The 17,824-nt window shown below is 40.0% G+C and overlaps 1 protein-coding gene across 1 annotated transcript in view; it reads right to left on the bottom strand.

Moving 5' to 3' along the window:
- The window catches only part of CRYL1 (crystallin lambda 1), a 47,563-nt gene extending 32,208 nt beyond the window's left edge, over positions 1–15,355 (bottom strand). Inside the window, exons 1-2 of the mRNA XM_005417694.2 lie at positions 15,246–15,355; positions 8,163–8,289 (exon numbers count right to left, since the gene is read on the bottom strand). Coding sequence (XP_005417751.1) covers positions 8,163–8,289; positions 15,246–15,328 — 210 coding nt within the window. The 5' untranslated portion in view covers positions 15,329–15,355. The remainder of the gene's footprint in view (positions 1–8,162; positions 8,290–15,245) is intronic.
- Between the last annotated feature and the right edge of the window lie 2,469 nt (positions 15,356–17,824).

Here is a 17,824-nt window from a genome sequence, read left to right as displayed (position 1 = left end):
CCTGTGCTGTCCCTCCAGCAGATACTGATGTGGCTGAAGCCCCACCATGAAGACATGGGCTTGTGAATGTGAGGTCTCTGAAGAAGGCCTTTTTTTCTTGATGAAGTGGTCCATAGCAGATGTCTACTACAAAGTCTCCCATATTGGTGGTCCTGCTAATATTGACCCAAAAGATCTCAACTGGCTCTTCAATCAAACCAAGGGAGAGCAACAAACACCCTATTCCCCTCCCACAGCTATTCACCTTTGTCTTGTACCACCTGACCCCCAAGAGTTGCACTGTACTGCCATGCTACAGCTGCTATAGTAAGAGCACCCTGTGCCCTTGCCAACTGAGGTAGAAAATTCTTTTCTAGAGTTCTGCAACTTCCCCCTTCCCAGTAAATTCAGTAAGGTTTTAAGCAGCAGGTAAATTGTTTAGAAGCCATGACCACGTTGACTGCAACAAGAATCCTCCTCATCTTCTGCAGTTAAGTGAGGATCTCCAAACGTGCCACGAGCCCCTGCCCTGTTTACACACATATAAAACTTATAGCATTAAGAAGCCTCAGCTTGTCAGTGCTGTGATTTAGCTGACATTTTTAAGGGACTCCTGTACAACAGTTCCCAGAGTCAAGTGACAACAATCCTCTCACAGAATGAGACCATAGCAGCAGCTTTCAAAGCATCAAACTCTATCCCACAAGCTGGACCCAGACTGTCAGCACTCCTGCAACAGGAACCACATTATATCCAGCTTTTTGTGGGAATATAAAGAACTTCACAGGATTAGGAGACAAAGAGTTCTGCATGTCAGAAAAGGAGCTTTTCTGAAAGCTTGGTGCCTGATACATTTCTACAAATACTTCCATTATCCTCTGTAGTTATAATCCACTAGAAAAAGAACTTCGCAGAAAAGACAGGCAAAAGACAGGCATAAATGTTTTACTTTCAATCTAACAAGTCACTTGAAAATGTTTTATTTCTAAAACGAGGCCTGATCAATATAAACCTACAAAAAGCTTTGGCCTGTGCTTTTTAATACACATAACCTGAATGCTCTTTAAGACAGATATTAAAAACACCTGAAGAGGAGACCTGTAAATTTAATGAAATTAAATAGAGATTTCAAATTACTACCTATAGCAACTGTACAGTCAAATACAATTATTCCCTATAATTTTACCATATCTAAATAATATAATAAAGGATTCTTGTAAAAGCCTCTTTGACAAAAGTATATGTGCTAAAATAAGCCCTCTGCAAATTAAACCCTGCCATTTGACAACCAGTTCTGTTTCCTCCAATATCACTGGCAAAGTCGAGGTTACTGAAGTTACCAAAGCAAAATTCCATGTATTTGTTCCATCATGCATACAGACTGCTGTGTTTCAGTCACCATTTTATTGAATTCACATCAAAATTACATGTTAAGCAAAGAGTGTTTAAAATGTTCACCACTATCATTAGTATTTAAGTCCTAATTATTATAATTTCTGTTTAGGCTTTTGTGTTGATATGCTGGTTTGTTCTGTTCCTGCGGGGTTTAGGTGTGTATCTCCATTCTGGAAGAGTGGAGATGCACCTTCTATTAAGGAAACTTGAGTGCTTTTCTTACTGTATTCCATGCCAGACACTAAAGTGCACTCCAGTCAGTAAACAAGAGTCACACACACGAACCTGGGGAACTACACCACCTGCAATTAAAAAATGTCACATCTTGACTGCAGAGGCCAGGAGTTCAGCTAGTGAAACAAGTAGAGACATAAAACTGTATTTTTAATATCAGAACAAATTATTAAATAGAAGTATCAATTTTGCTTCTAATATTACTGTTAGCCAATAGAACTTAGCTCAAATATGTATTTTTAATACATTGAATAGATTTGGTAATTTCACAAAATTCAAAATCATTATGTATGACTTTTTGCCTGTGTGCCTTTCCCACAGCAGATACTCATTCCACTAAGTGGGTACACAACTTCCTCCAAGATGGTTTCAAGCTCATGAACAAAAACCAAATCATTAACAAAAGTATCATTTGCAACAAAAGCCTCCTTAGGTGTAAACCAACTCTAGTTAGTCCAAACCAAGCCACACAACCTTGGCAAATAAGACTTTTACTTTGAACCTGAACTATCTTACTAACTACTGCTATCCTGTAAACCAAGGGTACAAAGGCATCATAAGGGCAGCAGCTCCTTTAACTGAAAAGTAGACTGGCTCTTTGTTAGGCATGGGAGTGCCACATTATCACCATGGGACACAATTATAAAAAATATGAATAAAGTACAGGCATGTGAGTTTCACATCCCAGACCTTCAGTCATAGACTTTCTCTGGGTTATGTATGCACTGGAGCAAACATGCTGAACATGGGAGGAGAAGGAATCACACCACAAGAGAATTTTCCGAACAGGTTAGCACATTTTTGACAGACAGTTGTCTAGGTATGACTGATCCTGCTTGCCTTTGGTCTCATCACTAGATAAAGAAACTTATTGTAAAAGCAGTCAGAAAAGATCAGGTAAAGGCACCAGCACTCTCAGGCTAACCTAATTTTAAAAAATAATTTAGGGCTATAAATCACTTTAGATCTAGAGTGATTACTTATTTGTCTTGAACATATGAGCTCATATGAGTGTGAAATCTGATGCTTCATGAATCACTACCTCTTGGAGTGACATGAAGACTGTTGACTGCAAGATACGGTGCAAGTAAACACAGAGGTGAAATCCAGCACTTGGATGGAAACATTTTGTACTTTCCTACATTTCATAAACATACTCTGTTAAAGAATCTGACCAATAAAAATATCAAGTTACTGCCATTTTATACTGTTCAGAATAAATGACTGAATTACAAATGTCCTTTCAACCTTTAGCAGAAAAAAAACAGGATTTGTGGAGGTACTAGTTTTCAGAAGTACATTTTCTAAAATCAGACAAATTTGGGAGGGTTTGAGGGGTTTCTGTGAGAGGTTTTTTGGCTGTTTTTTTTTTTGTTTAAAGCAAATACAGCAAATGAAGTTTCCTTCTTCTCCTGTTAGTATCATTGCATGAAAAGATCCATCATTTTCCATGATGTTCACATGTTCAACAAAACTTTCAAAAGACAGACAAGTCGATCAGGCTGCGACAGATGAAGATCCTTTTTGTTCCCTCAGGAAAGGGCAATAAGATCTCAAACTAGTTGACTGACATCCTCCTTCCTACATCTTCTCTCAAAGTATTAGATTTTCTGTTTTTCTCTACCCTGATCTCATCCACCCTGAAAAATAGGCAAAGTGGTCTAGGAAAGGCAATGGAAACATAACACCACCCCAGAAAAAGGACCAGGAAGCAATGGAAGAGAACCCGAAGAGCAAGATAAGTTGTCAGGCAGGATGACAGTTTTGGCAATGACAACTTCCTGAAACAAGGACCAAAACCATATTCAAGACTGTAGTAGTAGATGACACCAGCTGTTATATGCGCAGAATAGATGAGAAATAAATGTTAGAAAACTTGGGAGGATGTAAGTCCATTCAGCAGCAGCACCACTACAGTGACACTGGCAAGCAGTTTACTTAAACATCATCTTTCAGTTCAACTCAGACACTGAATTCATAAAATGTTTTACAGCAAGTCTTTAGGATCTGATAATTTAAACCTTTAATATTAGAAAGAATTTTCTCAAAACTTCTACAAAGACAGCAAGTCAAGTCCCATGCTTAAAACCTGTTCCCACAAAAGCCAAAACACAACCTCTGGTGCCTCAGAGGCCAGTGCTTAAGCTCTGTAGGGTAAAATCAGGCCTAAGGTTACATTTGCCCAGCTGAGAGCAAACAGACCCATGTTTGTCTGTCCAGGGCTCAGTTCAGATGCAATGCTTGCACACTCAGCCTGCCAGCAGTTTTGTTTTCACAGAGATCTGTGACTAACAGAGCCTCCAAAACAGTATGGTTTTCCAGCCTATGAGCTCAGGGCAGCTGAAGATATCTTCACCCACTGTCTGCAGACATTCCCTCATCTCCAGAAGTAGAAGGGTTCTTGAAAGATGTCAGGAAAGCCAAACAAAAGTTACAAGTAGAAACTGGCAACAGACAGGCAAGAACTAACTTCTATGACCAGAGTCACAAGACACCTGTTGACAGAGCTCCAAAGCCAATGCTGATTTTGCACCCTGAAGGCACCACCAGACTTTCTGAAAGCTGTTAACACTGTTTTTTAAAAATACGTCTAACTGGAAAAGATGAAAGAGCCAGAAAGATCTGAAAGATACCAGGTTGAAAATCTATGAGTGTCCTTATCACGAGCTCAACAGCCTGTGCAGGTGTAATGGGGGGAAGAGGAGAGGGGGCACAACACCCTCTCTTTTTAAAGGGGTGGGCAGGAAATGAAGATACTGTTCTAAGGCTTTTAGGCAGAGTTATTTTAAAAGTAAAAAAGGATAAAAACTTCAAGAACACAAGGTGTAAGTTAAAAGCTTAACTTCATCCCCTTGCCCAGTCTGTTCTGTTCAATGCCACAGCACAACAGACAGGTTCAGAGATCACCTCTCAGTGACCTTTTGTGTCCATCTTCAACCAGCCCAGCCAGCCCCCACAACTCACCAAAATACACACAGCAGCTCAATTGTCAAGAGTAAGATCTTAGCAATGGCTAGCCATCTAATCTTCCTCTGACAGCTAGCAAACTTTATTGTTCAGTTAGTAAATTGTTCCATTTAAAACCTTTGGTTTTGTTTTACTCATGTTGTGATAAGAGATCATACAAGTGCTGCACTTCTTTCAATTTATCTTATTTATGAATTAGACACATGTCCACTAAAATCTGGTTTCAATACTCAAAGGAGAACTAAGATGTTCAGTACCCAATAGTCACATAAAGACAGAAAACAAATGTAATCATATTTCTGCAGGAAAGCTAAGAGCACAAAGAAAAGAAACATTTAACTCACCCATGACAGTCCCACACCAGGAGCATTCTAGTACAAACATATCCATTAATTTATCTCCATAGAGTTTTCAGCTAATGGAGAAGTTATTTCAGAATTAAAGCTTTTAAGTGATATAAGAACTCACAGCGTACATTCACCTACATGCTATAGGTTATACACTTATTCCAAGTGGCACAGGAAAGTTCTGAGAAGTGAACTCATGTGAATGCTCAGGTTGAGAGCAAAACACGGAGTGATTTCCTTCTGAAGTTGATGTAAAGCACACTAAGCAAGACAAGTTACTTCATGAAAATGCTCTGGAGAGAGAATATATAACATTTTAAAATGTTCAAGACATCACTGTTATAAATTTTCTTCTCAGTTCTTCTAATTTTCTCTTGCATCTTCTTCCCGTTTGTATCTTCACTGATTCAACTTAGGAAGTTCCATTTTTTACTATTTTATCCCTTCTGTTTGAAGTTATGTCCTATGAAAACTACTTAGAAGGCTGAAGAATTTACTCATGGAGAGCAAACATCAAGAAGTTTTTTAAAGCTTTAAGTGGGCTTATTTTACAAAGGCTAGATTTGAAAAGAAGTTAAGATTTAACCAACTAAAATCCAGGGTAAAGAAATGGAGTTCTCATGAAAATTTTGAAATAAGCTAATCAGTAGGTTATATCATTAAGCATGAAAATTGACTCCTCTATATTCAACTAAGATTAATGCAATAATTAATGCAATTATTTTTTAAGTAGCTAAAAGTCAGAACACTTGCACTCCTAAGTTACAATTAGTACATTTTGTCCTTCTACGTTCAAAGTTGCACTAGGCAGCATTTCTTAAATTTAACATGGTTCAATCATAAAGTAGTCTGCTCACTACTGAAATAAGGCTGTGAGCCTAGATTGTTTCATTCTATTCCACCACCCTCCTTCAAGAGAAAATTGAAGTCAATTTCAAGTAAGTTGCCTGCCCACTTCCATTGTGCATTTGTTAAGACTTTGAATAAAGCTAAACTTTAATGCTATAGTTTGGAGAGCTGATACAAATAGTGCCAACCACGTTTCACACAGATGGCTTGTTATACATGGGCATATTGCAGCTATTTTGTTCATTTTTATTGATATACTAAACAGCTACATGTTTGGAGAAATCAAGAGGGCTTAGGGAACATAAAATAGTGCCAGAAAGCTGCAGTTACCCCAGGTACACTGTTGCTGTTTGGTGACTACCAACACAACACCGCTGTCTTCAGCTACCTGAAAGGAATGCCCAGGCTCTCTGAGGTGCAGGCTGGTAGGACAGCAGGCAAGAGACTGAAGTTGCAAGAAGAGACTTGCAATTAGATATTAGGGAAAAGTTGCAATGACAGTAATCAAACATTGTAACACGTTACCCAGAAAGACCAGAAGTGCTTACACAAAACTCAACTGCACAAATTCTGTGCAAGTTGATGCAAGTTGGTCCTGCAATGGTTGGGCCAAATGAGTTCCACAGGTTCCTTCTAACAGAAAATTACTTTGATTTTGCAACATTTGCCCAATGCCCATGTTGTAAATGAACTGACAGTGGTGGGACCTTGTTTTAATCTGACATTGCATGCAAGATCTTGTTCAAAAATCTTAAGATTTTGTCAAAGACCCTCTCTCATGGGACCAATAGCATACCAAAACGCAACATCCCTGCCAGAGCAACAAGACCCAAGAACTTCATCACAGCTAGCTTCAGCTTCAAAAGATGGTAAAATAGAAGTCAGAATGCTAAAGAGATACAAAGTTGGCATTAAGAAGGATCAGATCCTTACAGGTAGCATACAGGAGAAAGTAAGGACACAATATGGATATACCAGGTAGTAAGAAATGCTTGAAACAGCAAAAGAAAACAAGAATTATGAGAATACTGGAAACAAGAAGACAGCCTTCACAAGCAGAAGGTAGGAAGAGCAGTCAGCTCTTACTCACTGGAATAGGCTGGTCAGTGCTGTTTTACAGATAGCTGTGCCCTTTGTTACATCTGTTCATAAATTACCTGAAAGTTAGCTCATGAAATTTAAGTCGGCCATCATTATTACAAGCACAAGCATTTGCAGGAGTTTACAAGACTGAGTGATTAGACTATAAATTTGCAAATTAAACTCAGTAAAGTAGGCAATACATGCATGAACACAATATTACAAACTAACAAGTTCCGAGCTCACTAGTGATAAAAAAGTAAGATACTCTTAAGAGTAAGGGGTGAATATATAGTTTCATGCTGTGAAGAAAAGGAGTGAACACAAAACAGTGTACCACTGTAAAAACATAGAGTACATTCACACCATGACTTCTGTGCGAGGCTTCTCCCTGCCTCCCATTCTGTCCTCCTCACTTCACCAAATTGGAAACAATAAAAGGTCTGGAAGTCTGTGCTCTCTTCAGTTCAGTTTGTTATTAGGGTTGTGCTGCAGCTGATCAGACTGGGAATTTGCAGCCTGAAACAGGGCAAGCTGTAAATGAGAATGCAGCACAAATGCATGTAGAGACAGCTAAGGGTACAACACTGGAATAATACTGGGAAGCCATTTAGGGTAGAAGATGCCAATCCTAACAAAAACACATTCATACTTTATCCCAGAAATTATCCCAGATTATCCTGTTCTCTGCACTATGTCCAATCCAGTGAGCATATTAATAATTAAGCAGCCACAAACTGTCAGTCCTAGTAGTTCAGCTTGTTCCCCATTCCAATTTTACTTAGCAGCACTGATTTCAAACCTATTTATCAACCCTGGTTTTAATACTCTAGCATTCTGGAATAGCTGTGTTTGGCTACAGCACTCCCTCACAGTCAGAATAGTCATACTTCCCGCCTTCACTAGGTACCTGGAGAGGAAAAAATACATTTTAGACCCAGCTCTAGAATGTGTTTCATTCCCTAGTGACAATCTGTCCCCCAAAAATCTCCTGCCAACCTTCACCTCACATTCATCTTTTTGACAGGTACAGTCATTATTATACATGGAGGTCAGCAATTCCCTCTCAGCTCAGCTGTCAGCCTCTCCCCCCATAACTCAGAATAAACTTGCAAAGACTCTAGTGCAAGAAATTCTGCAAAGAGGCATGATCTCCCACATCAGGATACCAGGCTAGAAAGAACTTTAACGAGCATGACTATATCCTTATGGGGTCATGATGTTGCACTCTCCAGTGCCCACCTACTGCGTAGCACAGCTTTTAATCGCCTTTCTGAACCGTTTGCTATGAGCTGACAAATCTTTGCTTACCTGAATGAAAGTAGCACCCTCTACTGCTGCCTTCAGGTCTGTACAAACACTAATGAGAGCCAACTGCTGCTCCGCACTCAAAGCTCCTTTCAGGACTCCCGACTTCTCCATCTCTTTCATTTGTTTGCTGATAGAAACAACATAGACACATTTAAACACGTTATCATTGTTCAGCCACCATCAGTTTTTTAAAAAACCTTAACAAACCATGTTCTACACTATTTGTCATGCCACTGCACACATCTCTATTCAAAAATATAAAGGTTCATTGCAGTCATTTCTCCTTCCTCCCCCATCTTATCAAAGGTTTTTCTTCTCTTCAAGCACAGAAAGCTCCAAGATCTACACCAAGATGTCAGATGGTTACCACTTCAAATTTGCTTTAACTGGTGCACAATCAGCAAGAGGTTTTTTTGGCTCATATTTAATGGGAAGCAAGGTCCCTTTAATAAACTTCATCTAGTTTTTACCAACAGCTCTTTTGCTACAAAGCCTCAATGTAGGAACACATCTCTACTAGTACAGAAATAAATAAATACATTCGATACAGGCAAGAGACCTTCATAAAAACCATGCCACTACATTTTTAGTTTTTAATGACTACAGAACAAGTGTTGACAATTTTAAATAGTTACTAAACTTGAAATGAATGCTCAGGTACACACCCTGGCTGGGACTGGACATGCCACTTCTTCGGAAAAGGTCTCTATAATTTGAAGCCCTCAAACATCCAGAGCAAGCAAGCCATTTTTCAAAACCATTATAAGCTGCTTAGAGGAACAATGGCCACAGAAATTAGGTGGGATTAATCTGTCTGATCACAATCAACCTAAAGGTCCTTGATGTAGTCTTTATCATGGTTAAATCGGTTCAGTTTTCATCAGTTTCATCAAGACTTAGCTCCTCTGAGCCTTTGATTATTATTCAGCAAAAACTGCTCATCCTCATGAAGACATGAGGAAATTGACCTAATGAACAGCAGAAGGAAAAAAAATCCTTTATTCTTCCTACCAACTTAATTAAGGACACGGTAAATGGATGGCTGAAAAGCACAGACTTCTACTTCTTAAGCAATTTATGGCAAAGAATAGGAAACAGGGATCTTCAGCTCCCTTTCCCAAGGTCACAGGGAATCTGCAGTGTGCTGGACAGAAACTTCATCCAACACTTAAGGCTTCTAGCACTAAAGGTGCCAGTGCTTCTTCTGCAAAGAAACAGGTGCCCTTAGCTACAGAATCCAAACTTCTGGCTCCCTTACACCTTGTGAGGCAAGATGAATAATTCAAAAGGTCTCTACTATCCATTCATTAGAACTTCATTTCCCAGGTGCTTTTGCCCAAATAAAACACACACAAAACAAAAGTTACATCTGAAGAGTTCTTATCAGAATTACTTTTCTTTGAAGAAGAGAGTGAAGTTCTTGTTCACTCTCATTGCAATATTACATTTGTCTTATCCTCCCAGGTTCTCCAAAATTACAGTACATGACTGGTGATTGAGGGATTCAAAAAAGCTGAAGTCATAGACTAATTGATCCAGCTTCTATTTGTCTTCCCCAAACTTGCAGCACCCATCTCCCATTTCATATCTTTCCTTCTGTACCAGTGATAACCATTCTGTATTTCTGCTTTTATGTCATAAACCACTACAATACACTGTGCACTCAGAATACCATTTCTTAGTTAACCTTCAAAACTACCATCTTCATCTTTGGAATTTAAGGCTGGACTGATTTTTTTAAATTCCTAAACAAAAAACAATCTTTTTAACATAACCAATCTTCACATTAGCCATGCATTTAAGTCAGTTAAAACATGGAGTAGGAAATATATGCATTACTTCAGTTTTGGCTTTCCCTTCTGGGAAATTTTTTGCACCCTTTGTCAATCTTCTTATAGCCACTCTGGTTGCTTTGTTCCACAAACAAATTTTAGTCTTTCAAACACTAAACCATCTTTATATTCCCTTGGGGTATTAGATTGCTAATCTAATTGCTAATTCCCACAGAACTGTGGGAAACCAGTGTTCCCTGATACTTACCATACATGAGACACAAAGGTTTGTACATAGAGCAGTGCACCACTGACCTCTACTGGATGACTTTTTAATGAAGACAGCCTAAATTTTTAGGGGATCGTCCCTAGGATGACCCTAGACTGCAATCATTGCAGCCATATCCACAGCTTCACTCTGCAGCTGGACTGCATGTGCAGCTCAGAGAGTTTCACCTGCAAGGTCTTTGAAGAATGAAGAATTCACATCAATAACAAAATACTACTTCCTTTTTTAGCTTGTGCTTCATCTACCTCCAATGTTTTACTGTTGTATCTGTCTGCCCACATCAGCACTATTCTGGGAACTGGGCTAGTATTTGCTTCAGGATAAGGCATCCAATCTACAGGAACACTCCCAATCACATAAAATGCTTCTGGTTACAAATCGTACTCTAAAAGTCTTTACAGAAGGACCCTGAAAGCAGTGCTAACACTTAACTCATCTTGTTCACATCCCACTTGCTTCACCTTTATCCACAGCCACTACTGGGCAGTTGTATTCAGCACATATGGTTGTAACCAGCAAATACTTAATAGAATTAATCACAACCACACTGCCCACACTAACAAGAAGGGAAGGAAGAGAAGAAAACACCAGCCCTGTTCTTCACAAGTTCAGCCAGCTGCTGTTGCCCAGAGACTAGAACTATTCAGCAAAGCACTACCATTGAGTGCTGTCTGATAAATGAGAGGGCAGTTAGCATGATGAGAACAAACCAAAATATCACTCATCTTTAGCCTGAGACAGAACAGACCAAGTCGTTTTGTGTAGCCAAGCTTGAAAGCTTTCAGGAAAGGAGATTTCACTGACTCCTTGGACAACCTCTAACTCTGCATACCAAGAGAATGTGAGCACCATAATTGTTCTCAAAACACAACTGTAGTCATTACACAAATCACCCTTACTGAAATAATTTGTTCCAGCTGCCATGGGCACTGGCTACCACACAGGAATGAGGTGAAAAAACAGTATTTCCTTCTAGAGGTATTTTCAGCTCAGTCAGACAGAACCTTTGTAAAGAAGGAATCTATCCCCTTCCAAAGCCTATCAATATGTTCTCTAGTTAGTTCTGCAAGTGAAGCAGTTTTGCCTAGCTAGTTAATTGCACTTTTGGGCGTGGTGGGTGGGCAGAGATAAAATCAAAAGGTAGAATCAACTCGAGGATTTAGCACAAGCTTGATGTGCCAGCATCAGGCACTCAATATCAAACTGTGTTCTGAAAAGAATCATCTATTTAGAAGTTCTCCCCTCAAAGGAAATAGATAAAACTATCAAAGAAGCCCTAAGCCAAGCTGCATTTTGCCCTTGATATATACAGTACCAATACAACAAAGCAATACATAAGACAGACTGGAAGACTAAGCCAGTAAGCCTGGTAATTAATCAGTCTTTATCAGCAGAATAATTATGTTTAAAACAATAGCACAGTAACTACTTAGAAAAGTTTATGTATTAAAAGAATCATAAATTTATTTTTGGCAGAGGGGCATGCACTAAAGCATTTCTGCATCCTATGTTTTAGGACTACTTTCAGGAATAGGACACTACTTATTTTTCTAATTCTCATTATTTCAAAATTTAGAACCCTTGCATTCAAACCAGAATCACACTGATGGAGGAAAAGAAGCATGCTGGATATGAAAAATTACATTTCCCAAGACAGGCTACTTGAGCAGGCATTCAGTAGGTCCAGTGTGGTATAAGGGTGTTCATTAGTTTGTTTCTTCATCAGAACAGAAGCTGGTTCCATTAGAGCAGACCCTGAGATGTTCTGAATTTATATAAAAGGCAATGACTTCTGGGTCAACAAACTAAAAGGCAACAACATAAAATAATTAAGTATCACTTCTGCCATCAAAGAAGTATAATCTCCTTTTAGAAGTAAAGTGAGTGTTGCTTACTACTCAGACCCCATTTTATTTGGAAAAGGGAAACTACAAATAGTCATCTGCATACTTCAGTTTCTCCCCAATAAGTCATACCTCCATACACTAGAACTTTGTGGACTGCAGACTAGAGTGGAATAAATATGTTCCAATACTAAAACAAAATAAACCACAAAACCCCTAAGCCTGAAACCTTTCCTAAAAGTATTTGCTATTTGGAGGGAAAAAAGAAAGCAAATTATATCCGGTTCAGAGAACCAGTCACCAGCTGACCTGCTCAAGCTCCAGCTCTTAAAGAAGTATCACATCAGTAAATCACTGTGATTTAATGCAGGCTGTGTGCTATGAAAAGAGTGCAAAGAAGTTTGACCATATCTTGACAGATACAATCATTAAAACAGTGGTTGAAGAAACTGTGTAGCTTTGTATTCTTGTCACGAAAACTGCTTTTCTGAAACTAGGCTTTTTAACTGGAGTGTTACAATAGCCAAAATACACAAGTTAATTATAAGTTAAGATCATCTTATGTAAAAGGCAAAACCTGCCTTGAACTCAACTGAACTTGCCTTGAACCTGTCAATGACTTGGATGAAGGGGCAGGTGCCTCCTCAGCAAGTTTACCGATGACACAAAGCTGGGAGGAGTGGCCAATACCCCAGAGGTCTGTGCAGCCCTTCAGAAGGACTTGGACAGGTAGGGCAGAGAGGAACTGTCTGGAATTCAACAAAGACAAATGCAGAGTTCTGCACCTGAGGAGAAATAAGCCCAGGCACCAGCACAGGCTGGGGATGACCTGCTGGAAAGCAGCTCTGTGGAGAAGGACCTGGGGGTCCCGGTGGACAACAAGCTGTCCATGAGCCAGCAGTGTCCTCGTGGCCAAAAAGGCCAGTGGGATCCTGGGGTGCATTAGGAAGAGCAGTGCCAGCAGGTCAAGGGAGGAAATCCTCCTCTGGATCTCTTCTCTGCCCTGGTGAGGCACATCTGGAGTGCTGTGTCCAGTTCTGGGCCCCTAGTTCAAGAAGACACAGGGCTCCCAGAGGTGGGTCCAGCAGAGGGTTACAAAGATGATTATGGTGCCAGAGCATCTTTCCTACAAGGAAAGGCTGATGGAGTTGGGCCTGTTCAACCTTGAGAAGAGACAACACAAGGGACCTCAACAATGTCTATAAGCATCTTAAAGGAGGGTGTCAAGAATGGATCCAGGCTCTTCTCAGTGGTGCCAAGCAATAGGACAAGAAGCAACAGGCAGAAACTGGAATGCAGCAAGTTCCACCTAAACAAGAGGAAGGGCTTCTTTACTCTGAGAGTTACTAAACACTGGAACAGCTTGCCCAGAAAGATTGTAGGGTCTCTTTCCTGGAGCTATTCAAAAGCTGTCTGGATACCAGGAGCTTTAGAAAACCCAGCTTGAGCAAGGAGGTAGGTCTAGAGAACCTTCAGTACTCCCTTCCAACACGAACCATTTGGTGATTCTGTGAACTCCTACAGGAGAACACACACAGGCATACAACAGTACAGGCCCACACAAATAGCACTCTATCCTATTACACGACACTCTATGCTTTATGTTTCCAAGCTGAAAACCTTGGAAGGCTAACATCCTCATGCTGCTATTAGAAACAGAAAAAATATGGGGCAAGTACTGGCTTTAGTAATGAACACCACAAAGCTGCCGCCTAATAATCCAGAATGTCATTGTGGCTACCACTGTGACAGCAACTCCGAAAAAACCCAAAAGTTTGTGTCATCTAGGTGATGCAACAGAGATGTTTGGTCTAACATCTACCTGGAAAGAAAAAAAAGAGGAGATGGACTTTCCCACTCTTCTGTTATCAAGTCTTTTTTAGCAGATCTCACTCAACATCACGTACTGTTTAACTTCTGAACTCTAACAACTGAACTGATCTACAAGGGGTTCCTGAAGTCATTCCCGTTTGCTTTAAGGCTTGTTATAGAAAGCAATTAGGATGCAACACACCACAATCTTTTGTCAGGTGCACCTTACGCCCCATACAGCTGACACACAAGCTGACATCATGTCACTCCAAGGCATCATGAAGGGAGAACTGATGCATTTAGGTTGGTGCTAATTGTGAAGTCATCTAAAGTCCAGCATTAAATGCCGATACAGCAACATAAGGCTGTGCACAGAGCCACTTTATAAAGGTACTTTCACCTTCACTCACAGGCAGATAAAAGCTGTGTTTTCAGGCCCAGCAAGAAAAGGGTGCATATGACCAAGCAGACACGTTCCTTCTAATCCAAGAACTAGGGGTCAATCAAAGTAATTTAGGAGCCAGGTTCAAAACAAACACAAGGGAACAGCTCTTCACACAGTGAGCAGTAAACTTGCAGAACACAAAGTCCTTTGGTAAGGAGGCCACAGAAGAATTTATATCAGTCCAAGGGAGGGTTAGAGAAATACTTGGAAGAAATCCAGTTAAGAGTGACTGAATAGATAATTAGCTTGTTGGCATTGAAGGCTGGGGGAGGGGAGCAGACAGGCAAGACTTGAACTTGTAGCTCTTGTAGTACCAAAAGCAGGAGGCTTTAGCTACAGTGCCATGGGCAACAGAAGAAGGCTGGAGGCCTCTGGACTCAACTGGTGGGAGTGATGTCATGTTCACACCCTCAAACTGGCACTCCTTCTAAAGATGCTTCCTACTCCAGCTACAATTGACCAATGACACTACTAACTTGCTCTTCTAGGACTCAAAACCATCAGTTTAAGAGTTTAAAAACTAGTTATAAAATGTTAATAATTGTAGCAGAGCTTCTCAACAATCCAACTTAACCTACCTCCACTTTTAAAGGGTCTTTGTTGCCTTTCTGTGGAAAAAAACCTTACGTTCATATATTTTAAACCTAGCCTATAAATAACTTCATGGTAAGCCTCATTATTTTAAAAATTGAATTTAAATGTAAGATCTTGAATAACTTAAAAATTAAATTTCTCTTCAGAAGTGTCAGTGACACTTGGAAGCATAGATCTTCTGATCTTAACCTGTGGTTCCAAGCTAAAGCCTTCTCCAAAGCCTAAAATCTGTGCTCCCTGAAATAACAAGACATGGCTATTCATTCATAATTACAAAAATCCCACAGTTTCATTCCAACCCCAGTTATTTCAAGTCAGGTTACGTACCGAATATTTTCCAGTGCAGTCGTTAGCTGCTCTTGTGCAATATCATAAAGTTTCACTCTGAAGCCTCCAGCAGCAAACACCATGGCCCAGCTACGACCAATGAGTCCACTGGAAAAAAAAAACCAAAAAAAACCCAGCCAATTAATAAACCAACATTTAATAGGGGGAAGGAGATCTTGAAAGCATTGCAAAAACCAAACCAGAGCTTGGACTCTTTGATATTTGATAAAAAGATCAGTTACATACTGATGAGAAACAAATCTCTCTAACAGAGAAATACCCTTTGCTGGCTGTATATAACAGACTCTCTGAAAGCTGGAATGAAAATAACGAAGAAGAAAAAACCCAAAACAAAACAAAAAAAGGAGAGCAGAATCAAAATAAGAGGAACCACTACTCTGGGATACTGGACTCAATCACCAACAGTTTTGTCAGCCACAGTCTTAACCTGGATTTGGTTAATGCATTTATATTTAAGAGATTTAACATAAATAAATAAATAAAAATATGTGTTCGGCTCATGGACTGAAGACAGGCAGCAGTCCACTGATCCCAGAGTGCAGAATCCTGCTTCAGAGGTGATCAGAAAACCCAAGGCCCAGCTACTGAAATCACAGGTCCTCAGCAATTCAGAAAGTACCCCAAGCATATGAAAAGGGAAAAAAAAATCTCAACTGAGCATGGGTTTGATAGTATTTTTCCACCTAGCCACCTCCAGCACTACCTTTATTTTTAGATTAAGCACTTTATCATGCTGGATATACATAGGAACAGTCTGTCTACATCTTTTGGTGAATCATATTACTGAGAAATACATGGAGGAAATCTGACAATTTTATTATCTCTCTTAAAGCAATGCAGGTTCTAACTTCATTAGATATGTAGCAGGCAGCAGTCTTTTCAAATGGAAGCACCAAGGCACAGTGTCACACGCTTAAGTAACCTGAAATCACAAAAATATTAGGAAAAAAAATCTGTAACAGAGACAAGACCAGAACTCAAGATCCATGATTGTTACAGTGGGTGTTTTGATAATTACATGCATTTCCTCTCACTTCCAAGATCACTGTATTTGCAGCATTAAACTTTAGTGATGTCTGGCAACTGAAAAATTGAAGGCCATTAGGGCATCAATAAAAGATTAAAAGGGGAGCAAAAGTCAGAGATAAAGTAATAAGGCAGATGAGAAAAGAAGGAAGAAAAAACAGGAACATGCTCAGCCTTTGGTTTAACTATATCTTTTTAAAAAGGATCAAAACAGGAAGTTTCAGGAAATAGCAGGAATCAGTGGAAATAACTGGGACAAAAAAAAGTGAAGTTCTGCATTTACTGCTGTTAAGTGAGGTCTCTCTGAAAACCTACCATTTAAAGGTAAAAATAAACAACTTCTCTGTAGTAAGCCCAGAGTTCATCAATTCTGAGGCCAGCAACAGAACAAACTTACAGAATAGGCATGGTGAAGGTTTGTTAGCTACTGCAGTCTCCTGGCTAATGAGTATTTATAAAATAAAAGCATTTGAATCATTTCAACCTGACATAAGCATATCTGAGCTACCAATATCTTTGCAAAGTAGCATAACCTCTCTAAATTCCACTTTTAAATTAATTTTTTTTAAAACACAAAAAAAATCTTCCACTTTAATACAGGTTTCTAGGATTGTGGGTTTTTTTTCTTTTGAACCACAGAGAACACAAAGTAAGTTGATGGTAGGTGTCAGGCCTGCACTGTTACTGCACTGTACATGACAGCATCATCACAACATGATGTTAGCATATTTCACCCCAAGACAGTGCTTTCTGACACTTTAAGCACTGTCATTTTGGGCTCAGTGATAGATAAAGTACTAACAACCAGATCTGCTCACACAACTTCCACACGTGCTACCAAAACCTGCAGCAGTGCCACAGGAGCCACAGCAGGCAAGAGCCCAACTCTCCTGACCCTTTAGACAAACCTACAGTGAACAAAATTTCCCTGAGTACCAGCAGTAGGAGCTGGTCAGTGTCACACAGCAGCACCCAAATTCCCATCCTGAGACTTCGAATGGTCTTGCTGATAAAGCTGGCCCCAGCCCACTTGTAGCACCAAGGTAGAGTGGTGCACAGGGGATTGTTACTATCCTGCACCTATTGTCTCTCCCCTCCTGACTCTTGTTCAAGAACTTTAGGTTCAGCTCAACAAGAGGATGAAACAATGCGTTCCTACACAAGCCAGAAATACTGCTGACTTTTTTGGCAAGTCAGTATTATTCAAGAGTGTCTAAGACCAACTTAGGAGTTTCCCGACATAGCTGACAATCAGGACGTTAAGCTGTGCTTGGATTTCTCCACTCCTCTTGCACTTACACACACACACACACAAGGCACTGCAATGAAAAGGGACAGCAGTCTTTCAGACGTAAACGGTGACTTACTTCGGTAAAGATGCTTGTTTGCTGTTTGTTTTACACTAGCACAGAGCTGTCAGGAGCTTAAACAAAGGCACTCTAAGTAGAGGCAAGCAGGTGCATCCCCCCACTTCCCGAGATCCAGCAGCAGCGCGCCCCCGCGGCTGGGCAGAACCCACCGCCCGCACGGAG

Source organism: Geospiza fortis, unplaced genomic scaffold, assembly GCF_000277835.1.
Source record: "Geospiza fortis unplaced genomic scaffold, GeoFor_1.0 scaffold16, whole genome shotgun sequence".
Taxonomy (NCBI): domain Eukaryota; kingdom Metazoa; phylum Chordata; class Aves; order Passeriformes; family Thraupidae; genus Geospiza; species Geospiza fortis.
Note: the sequence above shows the minus strand (reverse complement) of the source record. Positions and strands in the feature narration are given on the sequence as shown.